We start from the raw sequence: 26,711 nt of genomic DNA on the forward strand, positions 1-26,711 counted from the left end.
GTTCCAGCTCTGCTACTCTGGCATTCCTGCATATACTTATGAATAATACACACTGCATATACTTCTATATATACTTCAGTTCATTCCATCTTTACTAGTCCAGCATTCCAAATAATACACACTGCATATACTTCTATATACACTTCAGCTAATTCTATTTTTACTACTCCAGCATTCCAAATAATACACACTGCATATACTTCTATATACACTTCAGCTAATTCTATCTTTACTAGTCCAGCATTCCAAATAATACACATTGCATATACTTCTATATACACTTCAGCTAATTCTATTTTTACTAGTCCAGCATTCCAAATAATACACACTGCATATACTTCTACATACACTTCAGTTAGTTCCATCTTTACTACTCCAGCATTCCAAATAATACACACTGCATATACTTCTATATACACTTCAGCTAATTCTATCTTTACTAGTCCAGCATTCCAAATAATACACATTGCATATACTTCTACATACACTTCAGCTAATTCTATTTTTACTAGTCCAGCATTCCAAATAACACACACTGCATATACTTCTACATACACTTCAGTTAGTTCCATCTTTACTACTCCAGCATTCCAAATAATACACACTGCATATACTTCTATGTACACTTCAGCTAATTCTATCTTTACTAGTCCAGCATTCCAAATAACACACATTGCATATACTTCTACATACACTTCAGTTAGTTCCATCTTTACTACTCCAGCATTACAAATAATACACACTGCATATACTTCTATATACACTTCAGCTAATTCTATTTTTACTAGTCCAGCATTCCAAATAACACACACTGCATATACTTCTACATACACTTCAGTTAGTTCCATCTTTACTACTCCAGCATTCCAAATAATACACACTGCATATACTTCTATGTACACTTCAGCTAATTCTATCTTTACTAGTCCAGCATTCCAAATAACACACATTGCATATACTTCTACATACACTTCAGCTAATTCTATTTTTACTAGTCCAGCATTCCAAATAACACACACTGCATATACTTCTACATACACTTCAGTTAGTTCCATCTTTACTACTCCAGCATTCCAAATAATACACACTGCATATACTTCTATGTACACTTCAGCTAATTCTATCTTTACTAGTCCAGCATTCCAAATAATACACATTGCATATACTTCTACATACACTTCAGCTAATTCTATTTTTACTAGTCCAGCATTCCAAATAACACACACTGCATATACTTCTACATACACTTCAGCTAATTCTATTTTTACTACTCCAGCATTCCAAATAATACACACTGCATATACTTCTATGTACACTTCAGCTAATTCTATCTTTACTAGTCCAGCATTCCAAATAATACACATTGCATATACTTCTACATACACTTCAGCTAATTCTATTTTTACTAGTCCAGCATTCCAAATAACACACATTGCATATACTTCTACATACACTTCAGTTAGTTCCATCTTTACTACTCCAGCATTACAAATAATACAAGCTGCATATACTCGCTTATTTGAGGAATCCAACAGCAAACAACACAGACACTGGCCTGCCATTGCATAATGCTCCCGTAGATCAGGGTCTATGTCATTTTCTTCTACTGATCATTCCAAGGAAATTGAAAACACCCAGATTTGCCAGCACATGTAATGGCAGATCTGGATCTATGCAGTTTGCAACTACAAATTAATATATATGATAGATATCACCCATTACCTATTTACTGGTTCAGCAACACAAGTCTTTCCAAGGGCCAGCTCACACAACTTGGAAAGGACTGTCATATTTTCAGCTACATCCTCAAGTCCTGCCAGAGACACGGGTACAGCCTGGAAAACAAAAATTCATGGATTCAATATTTGCATCATTGTATCTGCAGCTAATTACACAATGTCATACACATTTGCAGCTAATTACACACTGTCCTATACATTGCAGCTGGTTACACATTATCATACACATTTCAGCTGGTTACATATTGTCATAAACATTGCAGCTAATTACACTTTGTCATACACATTGCAGCTGGTTGCACATTGTCGTACACATTGCAGCTGGTTACACATTCTTATACACACTGCATTTAAGTAAACGCTATCATACACATTGCAGCTGGTTACACATTGTAGCTGGTTAAATACTGTCCTACACACTGCAGCTAATTACACAGTCATATATATTGCAACTGGTTATACACTGTCCTACACATTGCAGCTAATTACACTGTCCTACACATTGCAGTTAGATACACATTGTCCTACACACTGCAGCTGGTTACACACTGTCCCACACATTACAGCTAATTACACACTGTCCTACACATTGCCCTACACATTGCAGCTAGTTACACATTGTCCTACACATTGCAGCTAGTTTCACATTGTCCTACACATTGCAGCTAGTTGCACAGTCCTACACATTGCAGCTATTTACATGCTCTCATACACATTGCAGCTAATTACACACTGTCCTACACATTGCAGCTAATTACACACTGTCCTACACAATGCAGCTAGTTACACATTGTCCTACACATTGCAGCTACTTACACATTGTCCAACACATTGCAGCTAGTTACACATTGTCCTACACATTGCAGCTAGTTACACAGTCCTACACATTGCAGCTAGTTACATGATGTCATACACATTGAAGAAAATTACACATTTTCATTCAGAAAATATGCTGTCCTGCTAAAGAAACTTTACAAATATAAATACTGATATCCTTCAAAAGTCTGGGTGTCATATGAGGATGGTGCTGAGGCATTTTATATATACAGCTCTACCCCATTATAATGTTAGCTATAACATGGTAGGCAAGGTTCATAACTGCTGACTATAATATAAACAAAGAGGGAGGTGTTAAATAAAACAATAGTCAAATGTATAGTTATAATATGGCATTCACGTGCAACCTGAATTTAATCTATTTTTTTATCAGTTATCAGTTGCTGTCTGGGTATTCACAAAAATTATCAACAACAAGCTAGTCTTTAGTATGATCGGCGAGCTGAGTTTACAGAGATTATGTTGGCAGGGACCAATTATGATTGCGGCTTATTAGAGATGTTGGTAATTCTGGGTGTGCATTAGCCTCTTAGGACCACAATATCTGAGAATGCCTCAGTACAGAAGTTTCTAATTAGAGTGACTATAAAAACACATTCTGGTGATGTCCAAATCAAGTATAGTAGTTCTGCTGTAAAGTTTTCAGCTGATAGATGTTGAAAATTACACTTTTATTTTCGTTAATAATTTTCATAACTTTGGTTATGGTGTCCATAGCATTAGCAAATTATATCTAGGATCACGTTACAGTGAATGCTTCAGTCAGAGCTGAACTTGAAAAAATACAGGCATCATAATAAGTTTTCTAGACACAACTCCATGTTAAATATGGTCTTTCTTTCAGAAAAATAACATTTGCATCTTTTCAATGTTCTAAACAGGATTTAGTGACTGAAAGAAGGAAGTCACACTAACATTTAAAGATATCAGAGAGTCTGCAAATTATGATGAAAGAAAACAGAAAATATCAACTGTGTAGAGGATGAGCATCTTATTGTATGTACCAATCTTATACCAATTTAAGATGGAAATATCTTGACAAGATATATTATATCAACCTTTCTGTAGATAAAATTTATAAAATTTATGTCCAACCAGAAAAGCCTTATTATAAATGTTTCAAATTTTTTATATTTTTTTAAAACTAAGAGATCAGCTGGTACAAGGTATCAATATCAACACCTGAACTTATATAATATTGCTTATGGTGCACTGTATTATATTCTGTTTTATTATCTCATGTACTATGGGATGGAGGACTAAAGTATGAATCTACTTTATGTTTTGTTCCATTTTGAGCTATGCGGCATCATTTTCATTCAGGACCAACTAGTCAATTAAAACATGCACTACAATTTTATGAATCCCCTCCCCCCCATTGCAGAACTGCAGTGAGGGATATAACTATTTGGAAATACCTGATACGGGAGTTTTTTGTTGATGGCTGCATCTAATGGTCGAAGTTGTTCCATCGTCAGAGTATTTGTATCACCATGATCCAGGAAGAAGCATGTCGCCTATCAAATAAATGATAAAAGATGGTACAATTCATGTCTTTTGAGAGAAAAAGGTGTGTGCACACCCTCAAGAGACAAAGGCTCATGTCACGCGGGGACTGTAAAAATGTTAAATTTGATAGGAATAATGATGAAAATCCGACCATAACTAGATATTTGCTATGTTAGATTTACATCAAAATTTGATCACAAAATGATGAAAATCAAACCATAACTAGATCCTTTATGTTAAGACTTGTACCAAATTTAGTTTCAATCCATGAAGTCCTTCAAAAGTTTGTGAAATTGTAGAGCAAAGTTAAAACAAGAGCCATAACTCTGTAACAAATATTTTTCTGGAAGACAATAAAAATTAAACTTGACCTACTGTAGCTATTCTAAGAGAAGTGCCCTTTTGATAAGAATGCCCAACCATTTCGTTTTTTTCCACAAAAAAGAAATTCCTACTTCATCCGGGCTTATAGATCCATATATATTCATTCTGATAGGTGTGAATAAGTAAAACAGTGCATGAGTAATCCAATGACTGTTAGAAAAATCAAAACAACTTCATTTACAAATGTTTTCAGTCAAACACTGAAATATGTTATTATAAAAAAAATAAACGAAGACACCAATAACAGTATAAGTACATAATAAATTGGAAACAGTTGCACTTAAATGACATCAAAGTCTGTTTTTTGAGTCTTTTCAGGAGGATTTTTAGGACTCTGGCACTAATGCTAACAGAATTCTAATAAAACGTCCTCAACTTTTGGAAATTGCATTGCCCAAGGGCATTATATTAAAATAACTATGGTAGATCTTCTTAATGCAAAACTTCATCTTAGGTTTCCATCCATTAAGTCTTAAAAAAACAAATTTCAAGTGGACACAACATTACTAACATATATGATGTGTTCTGACATCATGGGATGTATGGAAGACAATCTATACTCCCTCTACATCAGTGCTGTCCAACCTTTTTGACACCATGGGCCACTGATAAATGATTTTGTTGAAGCAGAAGGCCGCAGCAGAAAACTGAAAAGCAACGACTATATATCTGCTCGAGTTCTGGCGGGGCATTTAAAATCAGCCCACGAGCTGCGGGTTGGACAGCACTGCTCTGTATGTATGATTGGGGCAAAAGATGATGCAAAATTTAGTAAAACCTATTTTATCAAACCTAGTCTCCTTGGATGTAAAAGTATGTGAATGACAATTTATATTATCTTGGAAGTAATATATTAATTATAATTCTGCATTTATCTGAACAAAGATGATAATAACAGAAGTGTCTGCAATTACAAAGTTCCACTGGATTTGCACCCAAGTATTTTTTCAGTAAATCAAATGTACAGTTTTAAATTGTAATGGATTACTTAATAACTGCAATGTAATACGTTAGATTTGGATCATGAGTGAAATGATACTTTTGAACTAATTTAAAACTGGATTGCTACTTCACAATGATAATTTATTGTGTGTGCATCTCTGATTTGGATTTTTAACGTATTTTCCATTCATATTGTTATGTCTGCAGTGTGGCAGTTTATAGTGATGCCTGGCACAAATTCACATAATTTAGTATTAGGCTACTAATTCACTGTGATAATTTAGTATTAAATTACTAATTCACTGTGATAATTTACTATTAGATAACTAATTCACTGGGATAATTGAGTATTATACTAATTCAGTGATAATTTAGTATTATACTAATTCAGTGATAATTTAGTGATTGATTACTAAATCACTGTGACAATTTAGTATTAGACTACTAATTCACTGTGATAATATATTAAACTACTATTTCAGAGTGATAACTTAGCATTAGACTACTAATTAACTGTGATAATTTAGTATTAGACTATTTCACGGTGATAATTTAGTAACAGATTAATAATTCAGTGATTATTTAGTAATAGACTTCTATTTCAGTGATAATTTAGTGATAGATTACTAATTAAGAGGTAATTTAGTATTAGATAATATTTCAGAGTGATAACTTAGATTTGGATTATTTCACAGTGATAATTTAGTATTAGACTAATTCAGTGATAATTTAGTATTAGATTACTAATTAACTGTGATAATTTAGTATTAGACTACTATTTTACAGTAATAATTTAGTATTAGATTACTAATTCAGTGACAATTTAGTATTATATTACTAATTAACTGTGATAATTTAGTATTAGGCTAATAATAAAGTGATAATTTAGTATTAGATTACTAATTCACTGTGATAATTTAGCATTAGATTACTAATTCACTGTGATAATTTAGTATTAGATTACTAATTCACTGTGATAATTTAGCATTAGATTACTAATTCACTGTGATAATTTAGTATTAGATTACCAATTCACTGTGATAATTTAGCATTAGATTACTAATTCACTGTGATAATTTAGTATTAGATTACTAATTCACTGTGATAATTTAGTATTAGACTACTATTTTACAGTAATAATTTAGTATTAGATTACTAATTCAGTGACAATTTAGTATTATATTACTAATTAACTGTGATAATTTAGTATTAGGCTAATAATAAAGTGATAATTTAGCATTAGATTACTAATTCACTGTGATAATTTAGTATTAGATGACTAATTCACTGTGATAATTTAGCATTAGATTACTAATTCACTGTGATAATTTAATATTAGATTACCAATTCACTGTGATAATATATTAGACTACTATTTCAGAGTGATAACTTAGTATTAGATTATTTCACAGTGATAATTTAGTATTAGACTAATTCAGTGATAATTTAGTATTAGACTACTATTTTACAGTGATAATTTAGCATTAGACTAATTCAGTGATAATTTAGTATTAGATTATTAATTCACTGTGATAATTTAGTGTTAGATTACTAATTTACTGTGATAATATCGTATTAGACTATTTCAGAATGATAATTTAGTAATAGATTACTAATTCTATGATAATTTAGTATTAGATTACTAATTTAGTGATAATTTAGTATTAGATTACCAATTCACTGTGATAATATCATATTAGACTATTTCAGAATGATAATTTAGTACTAGATTACTAATTCTGTGATAATTTAGTATTATATTACTAATTCAGTGATAATTTAGTATTAGATTACTAATTCAGTGATAGTTTAGTATTAGATCAACTAATTCAGTGATAATTTAGCATTAGATTAACTAATTCACTGTGATAATTTAGTGTGTGTATGTGTGTGATTTGGATTTTAAATGTAGCTTTAAAACATTTTCAGTCATATCGCTATGATGTCTGCAGTTTGACATTTTATAGTGCTGTCTAGCACTGGGGCATCATGCCGCAGACATGCTGCATGATGTCCCACCCAGTCACATTATCCTGACACCAGGCCAACCAGAACTAACACTAACCTCTTAATGCTGAGCGCCTAGCAAGGCAGCTGTTAGTACCATTTTTATAAGTCTTTAGTATGACTCAGCCGGGGATCAAATCCACAACCTCAGGCATCTGAAGTGGAAGCTCTAACCACTAGGCCACCTGATTGATCATATTTAGTATGAGACAAATAATTCAGTAATAATTTAGTATTAGATTACTAATTCAGAGTGATAATTTAGTATTAGACTACTATTTCAGTGATAATTTAGTATTAGATTACTAATTCTGTGATAATTTAGTATTAGATTACTAATTCAGTGATAATTTAGTATTATATTACTAATTCAGTGATAATTTAGTATTAGATTACTAATTCAGTGAAAATGTAGTACTAGATTACTAATTTAGTGATAATTTAGTATTATATTACTAATTCACTGTGATAATTTAGTATTAGATTACTAATTCACTGTGATAATTTAGTATTAGGCTACTAATTCACTGTGATAATTTAGTATTATATTACTAATTCACTGTGATAATTTAGTATTAGATTACTAATTCAGTGTTCATTTAGTATCAGATTACTAATTCAGTGAAAATTCAGTATTAGATTACTAATTCAATGAGATAATTTAGTGTCAGATTACTAATTTACAGTGATAATTTAGTAATAGACTACTAATTCAGTGACAATTTGGCATTAGATTACTAATTCACTGTGATAATATAGTATTAGATTACTAATTTACAGTAATAATTTAATATTAGACTACTAATTCACTGACAATTTAGTATTATACTACTAATGCAGTGACAATTTAGTACTAGACTACTAATTCACTGTGATAATTTAGTATTAGATTACTAATTCACTGTGATAATTTAGTATAAGGCTACTAATTCACTGTGATAATTTAGTATTAGATTACTAATTCACTGTGATAATATAGTATTAGATTACTAATTCACAGTAATAATTTAATATTAGATTACTAATTCACTGACAATTTAGTATTATACTACTAATGCAGTGACAATTTAGTATTATACTACTAATGCAGTGACAATTTAGTACTAGACTACTAATTCACTGTGATAATTTAGTATTAAATTACTAATTCACTGTGATAATTTAGTATTAAATTACTAATTCACTGTGATAATTTAGTATTAGATTACTAAGTCAGTGATAATTTAGTATCAGACTACTAATTCAGTGACAATATAGTATTAGATTCTAATTCACAGTGATAATATAGTATTAGACTACTAAATCACAATGATAATTTAGTATAGGATTACTATTTCAGTGATTATTTAGTAACAGACTACTAATTCACAGTGATAATTTAGTATTAAATTACTTTTTCAGTGATAATTTAGTATTAGATTACTATTTTACAACGACAATTTAATAACAGATTACAAATTCACTGCAATGATTGAGTAATAGATTACTAATTCAGTGATACCCATAAAAAGGTAAGTCAATTTCAATTGGCAAATTAGTTCCATCCTCTTTCCCCAACTGAACCCACTTATATTTTATGCCCCAAAATAGTGAGCCCTTCATCATTTTAATTTGTAAAACTTATATTTATCGGTATAAAACAGGAAAACATAATTTTTTTAACATCATAATAAATTTTATTCTAATTATAAGGTTTGGTATCCTTACATTATTATTTTTATTGCCATTAATACAACTGTGAAAAGAGAAAGCGAGTTAAATCCCATGATTTTTCAACCACAAAACAAAAATCTGTATCTTTAAAAGTTTTGAGAAAATAAACTACGAAGAAACCAATGACTTTAAGCATTATTTCACCTGAGTGAGAAAAAACTATAAAGAAATTAATGACTTCATGCAATATCTCACCTGAATACAAAGGGGGAATAAACAGAAAATTAATGACTTCATGCAATATTTCACCTGAATATGTAGTGAGATAAACCATGTAGAAATTAATGAATTCGTGCAATATCTCGCCTGAAAATAAAGTGGGATAAACTAAAAAGGCTATTAAAAAATTTTGGCAAGATCTCATCTGAAAATATGGTTGGATAAAACAATAGGAATTAAAAAATTATGGCCTATTTCACATGTATTCAAAAGAGGGATAAATTATTTTGAAATTAATGGATGTAAGCAATATTTCACCTCAATACACTGCAGTATAAAACATGAGGAACAATTAATGACTTAATGCAACATTTCTACTTAATACATTGTGAGAGAGGTTCCAAACAGCCGAGTGGTCAAAAGTGCTCACCTTTACCGATCACTGCAATCTCAACTTTTCCACATGGGTTTGAGTCTTTGGCTCAGCCAATAAACAGTGGGATAAGTCATGAGGAAATTAATAACTTTATCCAATACTTCACTTTAATGCAAAATGGGATAAATTATGATGAAATTAATCATATTTGGATTAACAGAATATTAATGGTTTTATAAGACATTTCACCTGAAAATGTAATTGGGATGTACTAAGAGAAAATTGATGGCTTCGGGCAATATTTCTGAGCACATTGTGTCACAAACTATGATGGCATTAACGGCTATATGCAACAATTCATCTGAATATGTTGTGTGATAAACTATAATGAAGTTAATGAATGTATCTCCAACTTCACCTGAAAACACATAGCATGCATCAAATTAGGCAACTATTTGAGGGAACAGTTAACATATTTTCATGGATATCAAATGTAGTTTTTCCAAACATCATACATTCATTGGTACTTAAACTCACTGTCAGGGGAAGGGGTCACTTTGTTTCAACTGAAATATTACTCTTCACTGGGTTGTACATTTGGGGAAAAGTTCACATTGTTCAATTAAAAAGTGTTTCAACTGAAATTATATAACTATTCATTGGGTTGTGAATTTTGGGGAAGGCAAACAGTAAATTCATCAAACTTTTATCCAAATTACTGAAGTTTCTGCTCTATTATTATTTATTGGAAAAACATTCTCACTTGTTCTTAGGTGATGCCAGTGGGCATATTCTAATTTTCAACCTAGAAACCCGCCACCTGATGATACATCGCATCAAGATAAGCCACTCAAAGCACTCCCTCTGTATCATATTCATACCACTATTTCTTCAGTAATTAGATACCTTTTTATCCGCTATGGACTCGACATGTACACGATGGTAAAGTTCGTCGTCATGTGCCACACAGAACATTCCTTCAGTAACAGGTTCTGATTTCTGCTTCTTGAACTCCTGCTCTAGTAGGTTTTCAAACTGATCGAGTTGGTCCTGAAGATAAGCAAACAACTCAGAGTATTTACATTTTAATCAAAATAGAAACATGTCTATCCAGAGACTGTCTTGGTTTTGACAAATCTACTTAACAGTAGAATGCAATATATACTACAAATAGGAATACTAAGTTGTATTGCATTTCACATTCTGTTAAGTATTTTTAATTTGCATTGTTTTCTTTAGTCATTATAGGCTATGGATATTTGTATTTTGGACTTGACGATGTCCAAAATAATGTAATTTCCTACCTTACTTGAATCACTGACTTTGGCCAGAAAATTTGAAATACCCCAAAGAAATGCCGATTCTACCTGTTGCTTTCAACATTTTATATTATAATTTTAGTAGTTAAAGACCTGCTAATTATAACCAATATTTTATCTTGTAAACATTTGGAACCGTCCAAAATGAAATTTTCCATTAGGTAATTGTTTTTTTTTAAAAAATGCTAATTATGACTTGACCGCTCCAGTGACCTAGTGGTTAGAGCATCTGCCTCAGATGCAGGAGGTCGTGGGTTCGATCCCCAGCCTAGTCATACCAAAGACTTACAAAAATGGTACTAACAGCTGCCTCGCTTGGCACTCAGCATTAGAAAGCTAGTGTTAGGACTGGTCGGCCTGGTGTCAGGATAATGTTTCTTGGTGGGACATCATGCTACATGTCTGTCACATTATGCCCCATTGCTAGGCATCACTATAAATTGCCAAACTGCAGATATTGTAGTGATATGACTGAAAAATTGTTAAAACTACGTTAAAAATCCAAATCACACACACACAAATGTGACTTGAGGTCCAGTAGAGGACAATAAAATCTTGTTTATCTAAAAATTATTCATTCGGGCTATAAGATCTGAGCAGAATCAGCTGTATTTTTGTGTTAAGTATTTCATTTGGGCTAGAATTTATAAATTCAAATTATTAAAATCAAGTCATTTTTCTCGTGAAATACAAAGTGCTAAAAAAAAAAATAACATTTTTGGAAATAGAGACTAGGATTTATAGTGAAATTCAAAATAAGGACACATTCTTGGATTACATAATAATGATTAAAGAAAGATTATATAATATGACAATGGCCCTCACTGGCACATCAATATTTCCAACGGATGTATTTTGGAATAACACAAAAATTTATTCAGAACTTTAATCATTAGAACTTGTGTAAGAAATTCTAGGATTATTTGGAATTTAATTCATAATAACGTAATTATAGTAAAAACGTTTTCACTTTGTTTTCTAACAATAAAAATTATTTGCTGAATTTTAAAAAAAAAATGGTGGTTTTTGCTCTTTTCTGTTAAAATCATAGAGTTGTGACAATGCAATTTCAAATCTTTAATTAAGCACATTAATTTACCGAATCACAATACCTGGCTACCTAGTTACAACCAAAATGCAACCCCTTCACAAACATATGACCAACGCTTTGCAAACAGACCCATATGCATGCACGAGCTATAATCTGATACTAAATATTGAATCAATCATATTTATATTAATTATTGATTTAAACAATTAAAAAAAAATTCAAAAAGAATACTGAATATTTAGTGTTTAGTTGTAATTTATATTACATAAAGCCATATTACAAGGAGGTCAGTATTTAAATGTAAGCAACAGAAGTTTTATAATTTTGGAAGGTTATAATTAAAAATTTCAAAATGGTTACATTTATATCTAACATTGATCATCATATTTCGCAGCCACAATCACTGCAGTTCAATTAACATCAGATAACTGAATGATAATTGTCTGTAAAAGCAGAATAATGTGGTGTGATTGTCATGATTCCAAGATTAATCTCTCCCTGTCTCTCAGTCCATTGTCAGTGGTGGTAGTGGAGTGGGGGCCAAGATCTAAAATAGTTACTTCCAAAGGGGTGGGGGTGAGCTATTCCACCAGCCCTATCCTGCCTTGAATCCATCTGCTGTTGTAACCATATGTCATTAGAAATTCTGCTTACAGGTCTCTCCTTCTCCACATTCTCTCACAGGAATGTGAGGATTTGGTAAACTGCATTTTCATTTGACTTTAAGCTGATAATTGTAAACTTTTACCAATCATGATTAATTTAAAATAATGAAATTCACTTTTTACCTGTAACTCTTTATCCCAGTGCTTTTAAAGATGACCAATCACAATATACTTTCTATATTTTCACTTGAAACTATGGTTAATTTTGTTATCTAATTTTAAATATCCACATGTGTGTGTGTGTGTATATATATATATATATATATATATATATATATATGATTCTGTAATAATATTGATCATCTACATCCATCTCTGCATTTTTTCCAGTCACTCACCCACAAAGTTTGCCTCACAGTAAAAGAAAGGTTTACTTTTGACTAATTGACACCAAAATTAGTTTTGCCTCAAATGCAAGCTAGATTTCCATAAACTTAAGGTTGCCCGTAGTTTGTGGATAGGACTAGAGTTATACTGTGGTAAATGTTTCCCTTCTTAGAACTCTGCCCTTGACCTCTGACATTTTTACTACAGCATCATTAGATGTCTTATTTGTCTGAAGTGCAAGCCATCTACAATATTTAGCCAAAGCATGTGGTACAGAACATACTGCTTTTGTGTAAAATCTTTTTTCTTCTTTCAGTCAATAACTATGACCCCAAACAGAAGCCATCTAAAATATATAGCCAAGGCATGTGGTACAGAATGTACTACTTTTGTGTAAAATGTTTTTCCTTCTTTCAGTCAATAACTGTGACTTTAGACCCCAAACAGAAGCCATCTACAAAGTTTAGCCTTGACATGTGTTAAAGAACTTATGTTGTTTTGTGGAAACTATTTTTCCTTCTTCCTGTCCATAAGTATGATTTTTAGACCCTAAACATCTACAAGCTTTGGTCACTGAAGGTGATAAAGTATTCCAGATATCATGTAGAAAAACATCTCCGTTGAATACCGTTTTGAGCCTTGAAATTTTCACCTTGAGATCAGTCTTTTTTATCTGAATGGTAAGCCATTTCAAAGAAAAAAATTGGTTAGGGTGTCTTGTTTATAAGTCACTTCTTCAGTCTGTGAAACTGACCTACTAGCTTGAACCCAAAATTGACAAATTTCTTTCTTGGCAAATGCAAGCTAAATACAGTTTGATGATGACTGTGAAGAACTCAGGATATTGTGCAGAAATTAAATAAGAAACAGATGGTTGAATTCACAACATGATGGAAGGACCAATAAAACATACTATGTGTGTTTGTGTGTGTGTACCATAGTTATTGTAATAGATGTTTTGGGGGGTGAGTGCAATTTCCAAAGGAAGGAGGGGTAATGAATACTGTACTGTTTGACTGAAAATTTTCATAAGTTCTTATGACTTTTGTAAAAGTCAGTGGATTATTCATGTAATGTTTTAATTATCTGGACATACCATGATGAACATAATTATACAGATCTATAAGCCTTGATAAGATAGGAATTTCTCTTTTTGTGGAAAAAAGGTAATGTTCAATTAACTGACATTACTTAAAAGAACAGAAAAATGCAAAATGAACTTTGTATCTACTGCTGATATGGCAAGTTTGAATATGACAGTCACTAAAAGCTTGCAAAACTCCCAGCTGACAGTACTGTATCTTTAATGAATCAAAGAAAATAAATTCACAAAATATGAAAGGTAATTGGAATGAATCGTACAAGACAGCCTTTGAGGCCAAATAAAGTAGCTGAATACATAAACAATTAACAGATGCATGCTGAAAGAAGTATGTCTTTGTGAGAAAACTTACACTGTATGATTCTCCCACAAACCTCATCATCACAGAGTTTGTACTGTCATTTATGAAAGTGATATGGACATCCCAGGTCTTATCATCTGGCAGAGTAATTGGGTCTGAAAAGAAAAACAACAGATTTTCATACAATGCTGCAAAACGTTGAATGACTTAGACCATAACTAATGAAAACTATTAAGTTGTCAGAAGGAAGTTAAGCTTGCTGATTGCTATCTAAACACAAAACCCTGGACAGTTTAATGATTTTAGCATGAATAATTAAAACACAAAATTAAACCAATCAGTGATGTGTGAAAATTGGGTAATAGTGACCTATATTTGAGGTAATGGTGCAGATGCATCTCCTCACCAAGTTTCATGATTCTAGTATATAGGGTACAAAGTGGTTAGAAGCTGAAAATAAATCATCACCCAAAGCATTCATATTTTAGATGTAGGCTACAATGACCTTTTAACTCTTGTAAAGGTTATGGTACCTACAGAGATGAATACAATCATCAAGTTTACCAATTCAAGCATGAACAGAGTTTGACAAAAAAATTTAATAAACAAAATTTAATAAAAGTCACAAGTGTGGAATATGGGTCACAGTGAACTACTTTGTGATGATATTGTAGTATGTCACGATACATCCCTCAGAGTTTTATGATTACAGGTATAACAATATGTGCAAAAATCTGAAATAAATGCAAAAAATAAAATAAGATTGAACAAATAACACAATGAAAATAACACAAATAATGCAAATTACCCTCCACCACCCAGCTCGTCCTCAAGGGGCAGGCATTTTGGACTCCACTCCTAGCTCTTGCATAGGATGCAGGAAGAGTGTGTGTGTGTGATTCAAATTTTTAATGTAGCTTTAGTAACGCGACTGTTAGAACCATTTTTATAAGTCTTTTGTATGACTTGACTAGGGTTTGAACATATTATTTGAGTATGTGTCCAGAACCAATATTTTATTCATACAGTATGGTATGTAATCGGATCATCTAGAATGATGTCTATTTCTCTGTCGGGTTCTCTTTACTGAAAGTATTGGTGAGCGTACATGTCCTACTATGGTTAATATTATATAATTGCCTATAAATAATGACAATGTTTACAGGAAATGGGATCAACAATGTCGTAGAGTTTTGGGCTTCACGAAGCTGTTGAGTCCTCTTTGATGACTGCAACTGAATGTAACTGACAAGATCATAACATGGTCAACATAAGCTAAATATAGATTTTGTGGATTAACACAAAGAGAGAAATTAACATTGAACAAAACAGGGTACCAGAAAAGACCAAAAAATCATGTGACAGTACATTGTCATTTCATTTATAAACAAAACATTTCAATAAGTTTTGTCTGCATAATTAAATTGCAGTATGGTACAATTAGCAGCATAGTTATAAAAAATCGTCACAAAACTTTAACATGTCATCATGTACACAAAAAATTAATTGTTTAGATGACAAAGTAAAAGTTATTCAGCTCAATGACAGTGGACAGAGTTCAAGAGTTCTTGCGGAAATTTTTTATTTTGGGAAGATTCAAACAAACCTGATCATATCCAATAAGGAAGCAATGGCAAAATGGGGATAAATAGAAAAAGAATGATTCTAAATGCCAAACAAAGTTTCTATTAAGATTTCAATTACATTTTTCAATAATTTTCCAAAGCACATACCATCAATACCAAACTCACATTTCATGCTTAAGAATAAGAACTATTACTGACTTGAAATAAGTCAAATCTTCAGACAAAATAATAATTAATGTTATTTTTAACTGAAGATACTAAATGTTTTGTAGTTATATGTTGTTTTCTTATGACATACATATACTTCTTAAATGTAAAGTTACCGTATGTAAAGGCCGTCAATTTTGTAACGCCACTTTCCTGGTGCAGAAGGAGAAGCTGTGCAAGAAGGGGACTACTATGAACCACATAACTAAAATCACACCAATGCAAACCAGCGTGTTGAAATTAAACAAGGTGAAACTTAGTCTTACATCTTCATTTCCTTTTCAAAACACCATTACTGAAAAGCCATTTTATAGCACTCACTGTAACCGAGGTTGGCACATAACACTCTGCTAAATATTTCACAGTTCAGCACATACGGTTCTCAATATGCTGTCGTTCAATACATAACACACCCCATAGGAACCCCAAACTACAGCGTTTTAACAGGGAAAAATTATATTTCACAGCCCAATAAAATAATGTATTGAACTCTACAGAAGCTTATGACTATTATATGTAGAATCAGGTAATTCCTGAGTGTTGTACCCCTCCCTATACCTATTTTTCTGTTCTAATAATTTAAAAGCATTACAGCCATTGTGCCATCTCTATCACAGGAAAACTTCACCCTCTTTAACCTGGCTTCCTCCATAGACTACTCACAATTATTTGCCCCAATAAAGACTTGTCATACTTGTTACATCAATAATTGACCCAAATTATGTATAGCTTTAAGGAACTTTCATGTATATATGTTATACAGACAGGTTTCAAGTCAAAGTTATAAGATGAGCGAGTATAAACCTGGACAAGAGGCATCCCCCTCCTCTTCTTCCACCTCTTCCTCTTCCACCTCCTCTTTTTCCTCTTCTACCTCCTCTTCTTCCTCATCAAACTCCTCTTCTTCCACCTCCTCATTCTCTTCCAGATAGCTCTCTACTCGGAAGAGACTGCGTACTACTCCCTGCTGGATTAATTTGTGACTGATGCTGATGACTGGGTCTGACACTAAGCACAGATCTACATCACAAGTTTCATCTGAAATGTTCAGGTCAATTCTATGTAATCCGTAGCACATCAATATATGAATCAAAAAGTCCTAATCATACATCTCATCTATAATAAAATATCTGATCTATGACTTTTCTCTGAAATATTGGAAACAATATTTGCTTGATAATGGGCACACCAAAGCCAAATCTGTTCTTTTGATACAGTAGGTAGGTGCAATGTGACAGAAACAACAGACAGGCAGACAGACACAGACAGATAGACAGACAGACAGACAGATAGATAGATAGATAGACAGATAGACAGACAGACAGATAGATAGATATTTGTGAGTCTACATAATATTATCCATTAATGGGAATTACACAATGAAATTATTACTTGGGACCAAATTAAAAGTTTGGTGTTGAGAGATTTACAGCTTTATGTGTAAATATTACTGAAGGGAAACACTTGAGACCAGAACACTATAATTTCAGTTTCTGTAATATTTTAATTTTACTTTGATTATCAGTATCGGCAAAGGTTTTGTATTTTTAACAATTTTGAATTTCTTTTACTTGACCATTAGATATACTTGAAAAAGCTTTTCAAAATCATAAATTCCGGTTCTCAAAAAATCAAAAATATTACTGCACTTTAAACATGAATCTTACTTAAGAAAAGATTCTCAAAATCATAAATTTGGCTTCTCAAAATATCAAAAACATTGCTGAACTTGTATTTTGCAGGGGGTTTACTTTGTTTTTTTTTTTGTCATGAAAACAATGTTCCCCATGTACCATTATACAAAAACAATGTTCCCCATGTACCAGGATACAACTAAAAACTATGTTCCCCATGTAACATGATACAAAAATAATGTTCCCCATGTACAATGTGACCCCGCTATAGCGCGCTCTGTTATAATGCAAATTCGGATATAACACGGTCATGGCATGGCTTCCGAAATTTTGTATACATTTATTTTTCTTGCGTACAAAAAAATTCTTAAAAAGTACAACAAAAAAAACCCCATAAAAAGTGCTTATCATTTTGGGGAAGAGATCGCATATGAATAATACAAGACGATCGTGGCTTGGCTCCTGAAATTTTATATGTATTTTTCTTGTACATATAAAAGTATTTTTTTTCTTCTAAAAAGTAAAAAGAAGAAAAAATGCATAAAAAGTTTATTCTGGGATCGTGTAGGTCTTTGCCAATGTCACAAACTTGGATTGTTTATCCTTATTGGCTGCAAAACATACTATGTGGCTTTTTTATTTGTTGGCGGCATTGTTGGCTGTTTAAACTTTTATATATAACCATTGGTTTGGAGTGCAGAAATTCAGAGGCCCCATGAAAGGAAGCTACATACTGGACTTAAAATGCACTGAAATTTATCTATTGTTACATAAACAAATTCTTTGTCCATACTGACAAACCATCTAAACAGTGCACTGTTATATCATAATCCGTTATCCTGACATCTAGCACGAGTTCTGTATGTTGTGAAATATCCGATTTTTTGTTGTTGACATTTCTGGTAACGGAGATCAACTGGACGAGGCACTGTCTCGTAATATATCTTTCATCGGATTATCGGCCGCTCACTAGTAATTAATATATTTACAAAGACTGACATTTGTATGTGGAAGGTAAGTAAAATTCCTCTTCATTTCACTCAGAATTAAATTATTCAGAATGCTCACATTTTCTGTAATAATCCCTGTCATCAGAACACCTGCGTCTCTATCGTCCATTAACCCTTTGTTAATTTTCAGACGCATGCGTGGAAGGCAGCATCACGCTGCTACCACAAAAAATGTGAAGAAAAAAAAAATTTACTTTTTGGTTTATTCAGTAGGCATATGGGGGGACAGTAACTAGAATAGTCTAAACGACAACCAATTCCTTTTTACAAATGTACCCAGATAAAATAGTTTGCTGAAATTTCAAAGAAAACATTACCTTTGAAGCACTGACTGTTATGAAAACGTGCACATCAAATGGAATAAATACCAGTCTCAATCACGCAATACACTTATTTGATGTTGCTGCCACAATAAGAAATGGGCATTCATTTGGTTCTCCAAAGCTGTCCTTTAGCGGTGACTTCAATAGCACATGCACCCTTTATCAAAGAAAGCAGACTACAATCTTTCAATAACGTAAAGAACTTTTCTTCAAAGGAAGTCTGTACTAAACTTAAATAAAAGTGATGGAATCTGATGGATTTTTGCATTTTCCAACATGACTGGAACATGTTAACTGTGCTGTGAAAGTTTCCTTTTTGAAGAAAAAAGTTTATGCCCTTAAAACGCAAACTAACTATTACCGACTTGGAACGTACTTTAAAGTAAATGTGCTTCGTCATTCGTTACATAATTGTGCTATGTTTATCCACTGAATTCAGACCGATATGACATGTTACAAAATTAATGAATATTTTAAAGCCATGTGTGCATATTTTTGATGGAATCAATTATATTTTGGATTCAATGTATATGATGAGGTTCGCAGGTGAGTAAATATGCAGAAATATTTATTTATCAAGACATGATACTGTGGCAGACTTTAACTTCCTCAACTGCTTGATCATAAATTTGTTTTCTAAACAGTTCATACTTCTTGCCTGCTGGTTGATCTTGGTGATTAAAATTGCTGACAAATTTTCTGCAGCTAAGGAGGCCCTAAAGTCTGTCTTATTTTTCCTCACTAAAGAAAATACTCTTTCGCTGTCACTGTTGCTGTGAGGAATGCACAGAAGCGATTTTCGAGTCCGGGAACATTTGTCAGAACAAATGTTTAGCATGGTCTCCAGCTGATAAAGGTAAATTGTGTTCGAGAAGAAAACTCACAAATAATGCTTCAGCACTGGTAGCCTGCAGGTCTTCAGCCAATGGTTTAAAATATTCCAGTGCTGAAATCTGCGAATTCTTAATTTTCCCAACTTCTACGTGTTTTTTGCAACCCACGTGCTTCCTCACATCGCCTCCGCGATGGCACACTGAGTGCAAATAGCATGATGAATATCAATGTTTAATGGCAGAAAGCACGGCCAATTTTTTATATATTCCAAATTAAACTTCACTTTTTGAGTAATACACTTCTTTTTCCTTGGTGGTGAAGACATTTTCAAGATCTTACTTGCAATGCCGAACGGTAACTCAAATCAGTGTTGGTGATGCATGCGTGGAGCAAAATTCCGGTTAGGCCCCAGTTTCTCTCAAAAGCATTTGTAAAACTACTCTTATACATATAAATTAAAATAGGCTAAAATGCTTGCTACTGGGCCAATTGTACTAATCGGCTGTAGATCTACTAATATCGTGACCAGCACTACCAGACTGTTTCGGCAACTGCGAATATCACGACTAGCGCTTAACAGGAAATCGGTTATTTTATTAAAGATTTAAAATAACTGAGGATTGGAGAATTCGCAGCGTGAATCCGTGAATCGCTGAAAAAGTTGTGAAATTCACACTAAATTCATGACGGTTGGCAGCTATGGCTATACATTAGACATTTATATGTAAAAAGGATTCATGTATGTGTACCAATTCATGGTTCTCTAAATAAAGTAAACTATTATATCTTCTCTGTTTTCACTACAGGTGTATTTCTCATTTAATATGCATCAATTCAAGATGGTAACTGTGCCGACGAAGCACGTATTTTACCGCCCGTATTTATTACCTACACATCCCCCACATTTTGGGGGGAGGGGGGTACATTTTCTTCAGCTAACTGACTTGGTTGCATATAACACAGTTCAGTATATAACAGGGTCGGGTTTTATGGCTCCCAACTACCATGTTATAGCAGGGTCACACTGTCCCATGATACAACTAAAAACAATGTTTCCCATGTGCCATGATACAAAAACAATGTTCCTCATGTACCATGATTCAACTAAAAACGCCTAAAGAATCAGCTATGTATCTTTCTTTGGAAACAAGTTCTTATCTAAACACCTGATTCAATCATTTCATATTCTGTTCAACACTTTGTTGCCTGTAGCATGAAAGCATATTACAATTTTCATAGTATCTTGACCTCAGCACAAAACCTGAATCAATCGTTACCTTCCCAAATCTCCGGATATATCAATACTTGATTTTATATCCAGTTTCTATCACTCACCATAATGTGTCCTTGTAACAGCGATGAGTGGCAGATCTTTCACTAATTTTGCAAAAGCTTCAGCTGAGGTGCTACTCCACCTTATCTCATTCTAAAAGTTAAAATAAATTAAAATTAGTTAAAACATTAATTAATATATAAAAATTAAAATTATTTGAAATCCTGAAATGATTACAATAATGTGAAGACAGAAACCAATCTGATCAAAATCAGATCTCTGCTGTCCTTCATGAAGATCTAACAGCAACCACTTAGTGGTCATGTTCTGGTGACCTTTGAACTAGCCAATGGAAATGCAGATTTCAGAAATTTTAAAGTGAATCAAATCGTTCGGCACAAACTCATGCTCTTCAACTATACTGCTCAGTTTCCCAAATGTGAAGATACAAGACTTCATCTGATTGGCTTATAAAATTAGAGATTATGATAATAACAGGTCACCAGAATATGACCCCTAAGTGGTCGCCGTCAGATCTTCACGCAGGACAGCGGAAATCTGATTTTAATCAGATTATGACAGAAACATGCTTATGGAACACAAATGCCCAAACCAGCTCCATTTTGTATAACCACCTAAAGAACTATACATGCAGAACTAAACTAAATGCGAACTATTCCAAAGTCACAAAAGTGTGAATGCAAGACAAAGTGATCTACTTTGATAGTATGGTGTTATTCTCACCAAGATACATCAATACACAAAGCTGATTACAAAGACTCAGAAACAGACAGAAATAAAAAGAAAAATGAAACTGGGATCAAGTGGATATGAAATATATGTCATGATATCATTATGAAATCCTTTTAAGTGAGTACTGAAATCTGCCAAATCCACATACAAGACGGCATAATTCTGTGGCTCATATTGCTCAAGAAACGACAATTAAAAAGCAGTAGTGCATACAAATTAGGTCGCAGTGACTGGTGCACAAAAGGCATCAGAAACTTATTTGAAAAACCTTCACTAAGTCTGTTGCACTTGCCAATAGGCACCAATAAATCTGAAAGGGCCTGCAACCTGTAACTTATTTGAAAAAACCTTCATTAAGTCTGTTGCACTTGCCAACAGGCACCAATAAATCTGAAAGGGCCTGCAACCTGTAACAAATCTGAAACTGATCTTAACACACCAAAATAAAAGTTACTGAATTTTAAAATAGAGGCCACACTGACCTAAATGGAAAAGAGCGAGATCTAATCTTTGTAGAGACAAAAGGATGGCTGTACTTATATAGAAAAGGATAAAGTTTTATGTGGTGGGAGACAAAATAGCTGAGAGGATTTTGTGGGTTTAATGGCATTTTTCAGCACATTATAGGCTACACATGGCAGCAACAAAAATAATCATCCATATGGAATTGATGCATAAAAAGAGGCTGTTAACAGGATGCAGACGTACTTAAAATTCAGTTTTTCAAGAACCATCAAACAAACATTAAAAATGTGTGGTTATTTGACATAATGTTCCCCACTTTACATGATATTCTTTATGCTATCAATGTATATATTATCACCATTAAAAATTGGGGCCCCGAGTGGCCGAGTGGTCTAAAGCGCTCTTCGTTACGGATCACTGCCATCTCACCTCTGTCTGCGGCGGTTCGAGTCTAAGATTCAGCCAATGTGGGCATGTGAGAAAGCTTGCCAGTAGCTTCTCGTGGGTCGGTGGTTCTTTCCGGGGTTTTCCGGGTTCTTCCTCCACCATTAATACTGGCCGCCATGTATAGCCTATCGTGCTGAAAAATGGCGTTAAACCCCACAACAACAACATCCATTAAAAATTGTTTGGATTTAACTGGAATCCTGTTTTAAAAGTCTCATCTGTACAGTACAGGAAAAAATACATGATGAGACTAATTCCTTCTTTTGTTCAGATTAAGTTCTGGATCTTTGCTGATCATATATCAATCAATGAACTAATATTAAATATCTTTAAATATATGTTCAACTCAGCTTGACATTACAACCAGTTCAATTTACTTTTTACAAAACAGAACCATATAAACATTTCATATATAAAAATAATTATTGACCAGATTTCATTTTGAATAGAAGCAACAACAAAAATTACAAGAAGATACTAGTCTGCTTTTCAATTCATAAGAAATGTACTGTATTTATATTTGGTCGATACTTATATTTGGTTGATATTTATATTAAATTGATAATTATATTCGGTAGATATTTATGTTTGGTTGATATTTATATTAAACTGATAATTATATTCGGTAGATATTTATATTTGGTTGATATCTGTATTAAATTTATAATCATATTCAGTAGATATTTATATTTGGTTGATATTTATATTTGGTTTATATTAATATTTAGTTGATACTTATATTTGGTTGATATTTATACTAAATTGATAATTATATTTGGTAGATATTTATATCTGGTTTATATTTATATTTAGTTGATATTTATATTTGGTTGATACTTAAATTTGGTTAATAGATAATCAAAAACATCACCATATCCGAGGTCAATTAATCTCAACATAAATAAAATAAAATAATGACATATTTATTAGAATTAGAATTAAATTAGTGCTGTTTTGATTGTTGTTCTTAACGCTGCTGCTATTACTGCTGTAAACAGCTGATGTTGCTGTGATAATTATTGTTGTTGTTGTTGCAACTACCTCTAGTGGTTGGATCCCATGTAAACTGCATTTAATACACTGTGCTGGAGCCGCTGCAGTTTTCTCTGACAACCAGCGGATATCTTTGCTTAAAACTCTCTCAACATCACCATAGTCCACAAAAAGTAATTCCATTTTGGGCTGGAAATGAAAAAAAAAGACACAAATTAAAACCCACAACTCCATAAGTAACTTTTTAATTTTCTATTTATCTAAAAAAATACTGGATGTGAATGTAACATTAGGCATGTAATGAAGAATGTGAGTTGTTAAATAACTGATATAATTATTAATTATGGGACAAATACCACATTTCACCATACACAAACATTATGCCATCATCGGAATGTCTCTTGGTTCTATCATGGGAGAAATACCATATTTCACTGTATAGAAATATGATGCCAACATTAGGCTAACCTTTTTGATCAATCATGAAAGAAAAAAGGTATTTCACTGCATGAAGCCACCATACAGTGCACAATCATACTGTACAACATGCAAATGTTATTGTGGCAGATCGCAAATTAATTTTAACCTTAACATAGGACTTCAAAATTCTGCTCATCCACTTATTCTGTCAAGTGATAAGTAATAAAAACATGTTTTTGTTTAATTTTGCATGCATACAAATAAAAACAATGCAATTTCTCTTTTGAATTCTGAGTATTCATAATGGTGGAGAAATGAATTTATTTCAATTCTTTTTGCTCCATGGTCAATCTGATATTTCAGTCTCCTGGGCACTTAAATCGCTATTTTACATGCTTATGATTGGAATGCCTATCATGAAAGTGAAGTACACCACCAATTAAAGATGTTCAAGAATGAAATGGGGAGGGCAGAGATATAGGGAGTCGCTCATTTCAAGAATAAATAACCATCAATATAAGTTAAACTGGACGGGTCACCATAAAACACTCAGTCTGCATTACCACCATGCCTCATGCTTTATTAAATTAAGTAACTTCTGAACCTTCATAACCTTAGTTCAAGAACACCCTTTTATAATATATACATAACATTGGAACACCCTTTTATAATATATACATAGCCCTGTAAGACCCATTATATAATATACATAGCCCTGTAACACCCTTTTATAATATATACATAGCCCTGTAAGACCCATTATATTATATACATAGCCCTGGAACACCCTTTATAATTGCCTCTTGTATGTCAACACATTGTCACTATATCATGCACACATCATATGCATCCATCAACAGACTGCAGCGTTCTGTTTACCTCTGAATCTTTAATATCAGTGATCTTTGCCCTTGTCCAGCATTTATCAACACTGAAAAGCCCAGCACAAAACTGTCCAATCTTCAGTAGCTCCATGTCAGGGGCTGACTTTGTCTGAAAAGGAATAATAATTACATTATCTTGAGTGAATTTTGCAGAAGAATGAAATGTATGCACCAAGTTATGGCACCAAATATTGCAATCAATGGTGTATCCTTAAGAGATCCAATATTCACCCAGTTATTTTATAAATTCAACTGCAAGCATACAAAAAAAGACACAGACGTGCCATTATAGAATGCTTAACCAGATGCAATCTTCACCAGGGAATAGTGCACATTTAACTGAAGACATGCAAAATGAGACACAGACCTGGCATTACAGAATGCTCAACCATATAAAATATTCATGCAGGAATAATGCACATTTAACTGCAAGAATACAAAAAGAAACATACACCTGCCATCAAAGAATGCTCAACCATATACAATACTGAACCAGGTATAATGCACATTTAACTGCAAGAATACAAAAAGAAACCCACACCTGCCTTCACAGAATGCATAAACAGATACAATATTCACCCAAGTATAATTGTTTTACATATTTAATTTGCATTATATGATTGACCTCTGTCCATAATTGGGGATAGGATTTGGGGTGTACTTGACTAATGTCTTTTGTATTGTAAACAACATACTACATGACTAATGTCTGTCAATGATTTCAGATTATAATTTAAGATCATTATAAGGTGGAGGTAAACATGTGGATCTGAGTTCAGGACATTGGTATTCCCCTTGGGCAAAATCTTGTCTACCTGATGTTTTACATATTTTTTTTATACAGATACCTGACCTTGTTTAAAACTTAGAATGTTCTAGAAATGAACTTTAGACTCTCATACTGGTCTCGTTTCTGTTTCTTAGTTTTGTATGTATAGGAAGCGATAAACGGACTTACTCATTCTATATCTTAATATTACACTTAGTGGATTCAATTTTAGTTGTTTTCAGCTGACAGGATTCAATTCATTAAATTATTCATTGGAATTACAAAGTGCTCATTATTATTTTAGGACTAAAGTACTATTTTGAAATTACTGTGATTTCATTCAAGGACATGTTTGGAATATAGCACTGTCATAATTCAAGACAGTTGGCACATCAGCACATTCAAAGCTACTGGCATTTTAGCACATTCATGATTGGACTTCATTTGGAACATAATTCATTTGGAACGCCATACTTTTTAGACTTGTGAAATAACTTTAGGACTATTGGGGAGTTAGCTCACAGTAATTTTAGTATTTCTTTTTATATTTTCACTTTGTATTTTTAGAAAGAAATTATTTGCTAACTTTTGCATAATTTATTGGTTTTTGCTCTTTTCGATAGTTTAAGACCATAAAATCATAACATATTACAAATCAAACTGCAAGCATTCAGAAAAGAGA

General features: G+C 32.7%; 1 protein-coding gene across 5 annotated transcripts in view; it reads right to left on the reverse strand.

Moving 5' to 3' along the window:
* LOC149784108 (tudor domain-containing protein 7-like) overlaps nucleotides 1-26,711 on the reverse strand; it is a 144,480-nt gene that overhangs the window by 26,791 nt on the left and 90,978 nt on the right. For all 5 annotated transcript variants that reach the window (XR_016413747.1, XR_016413746.1, XM_089932204.1 and 2 more), the window contains exons 14-21: nucleotides 25,256-25,369; nucleotides 24,005-24,145; nucleotides 21,361-21,451; nucleotides 17,029-17,262; nucleotides 14,483-14,586; nucleotides 10,573-10,716; nucleotides 3,995-4,093; nucleotides 1,723-1,835 (exon numbers count right to left, since the gene is read on the reverse strand). Coding sequence is in view for 3 of the 5 variants with exons in the window: in XM_089932204.1 (XP_089788330.1) it covers nucleotides 1,723-1,835; nucleotides 3,995-4,093; nucleotides 10,573-10,716; nucleotides 14,483-14,586; nucleotides 17,029-17,262; nucleotides 21,361-21,451; nucleotides 24,005-24,145; nucleotides 25,256-25,369 (1,040 nt within the window). In the remaining 2 variants the exon portion in view is untranslated. The remainder of the gene's footprint in view (nucleotides 1-1,722; nucleotides 1,836-3,994; nucleotides 4,094-10,572; nucleotides 10,717-14,482; nucleotides 14,587-17,028; nucleotides 17,263-21,360; nucleotides 21,452-24,004; nucleotides 24,146-25,255; nucleotides 25,370-26,711) is intronic.

The sequence above is a fragment of the Sinohyriopsis cumingii genome, chromosome 14 (assembly GCF_028554795.1).
Source record: "Sinohyriopsis cumingii isolate HCF-2022 chromosome 14, ASM2855479v2, whole genome shotgun sequence".
Lineage (NCBI taxonomy): Eukaryota > Metazoa > Mollusca > Bivalvia > Unionida > Unionidae > Sinohyriopsis > Sinohyriopsis cumingii.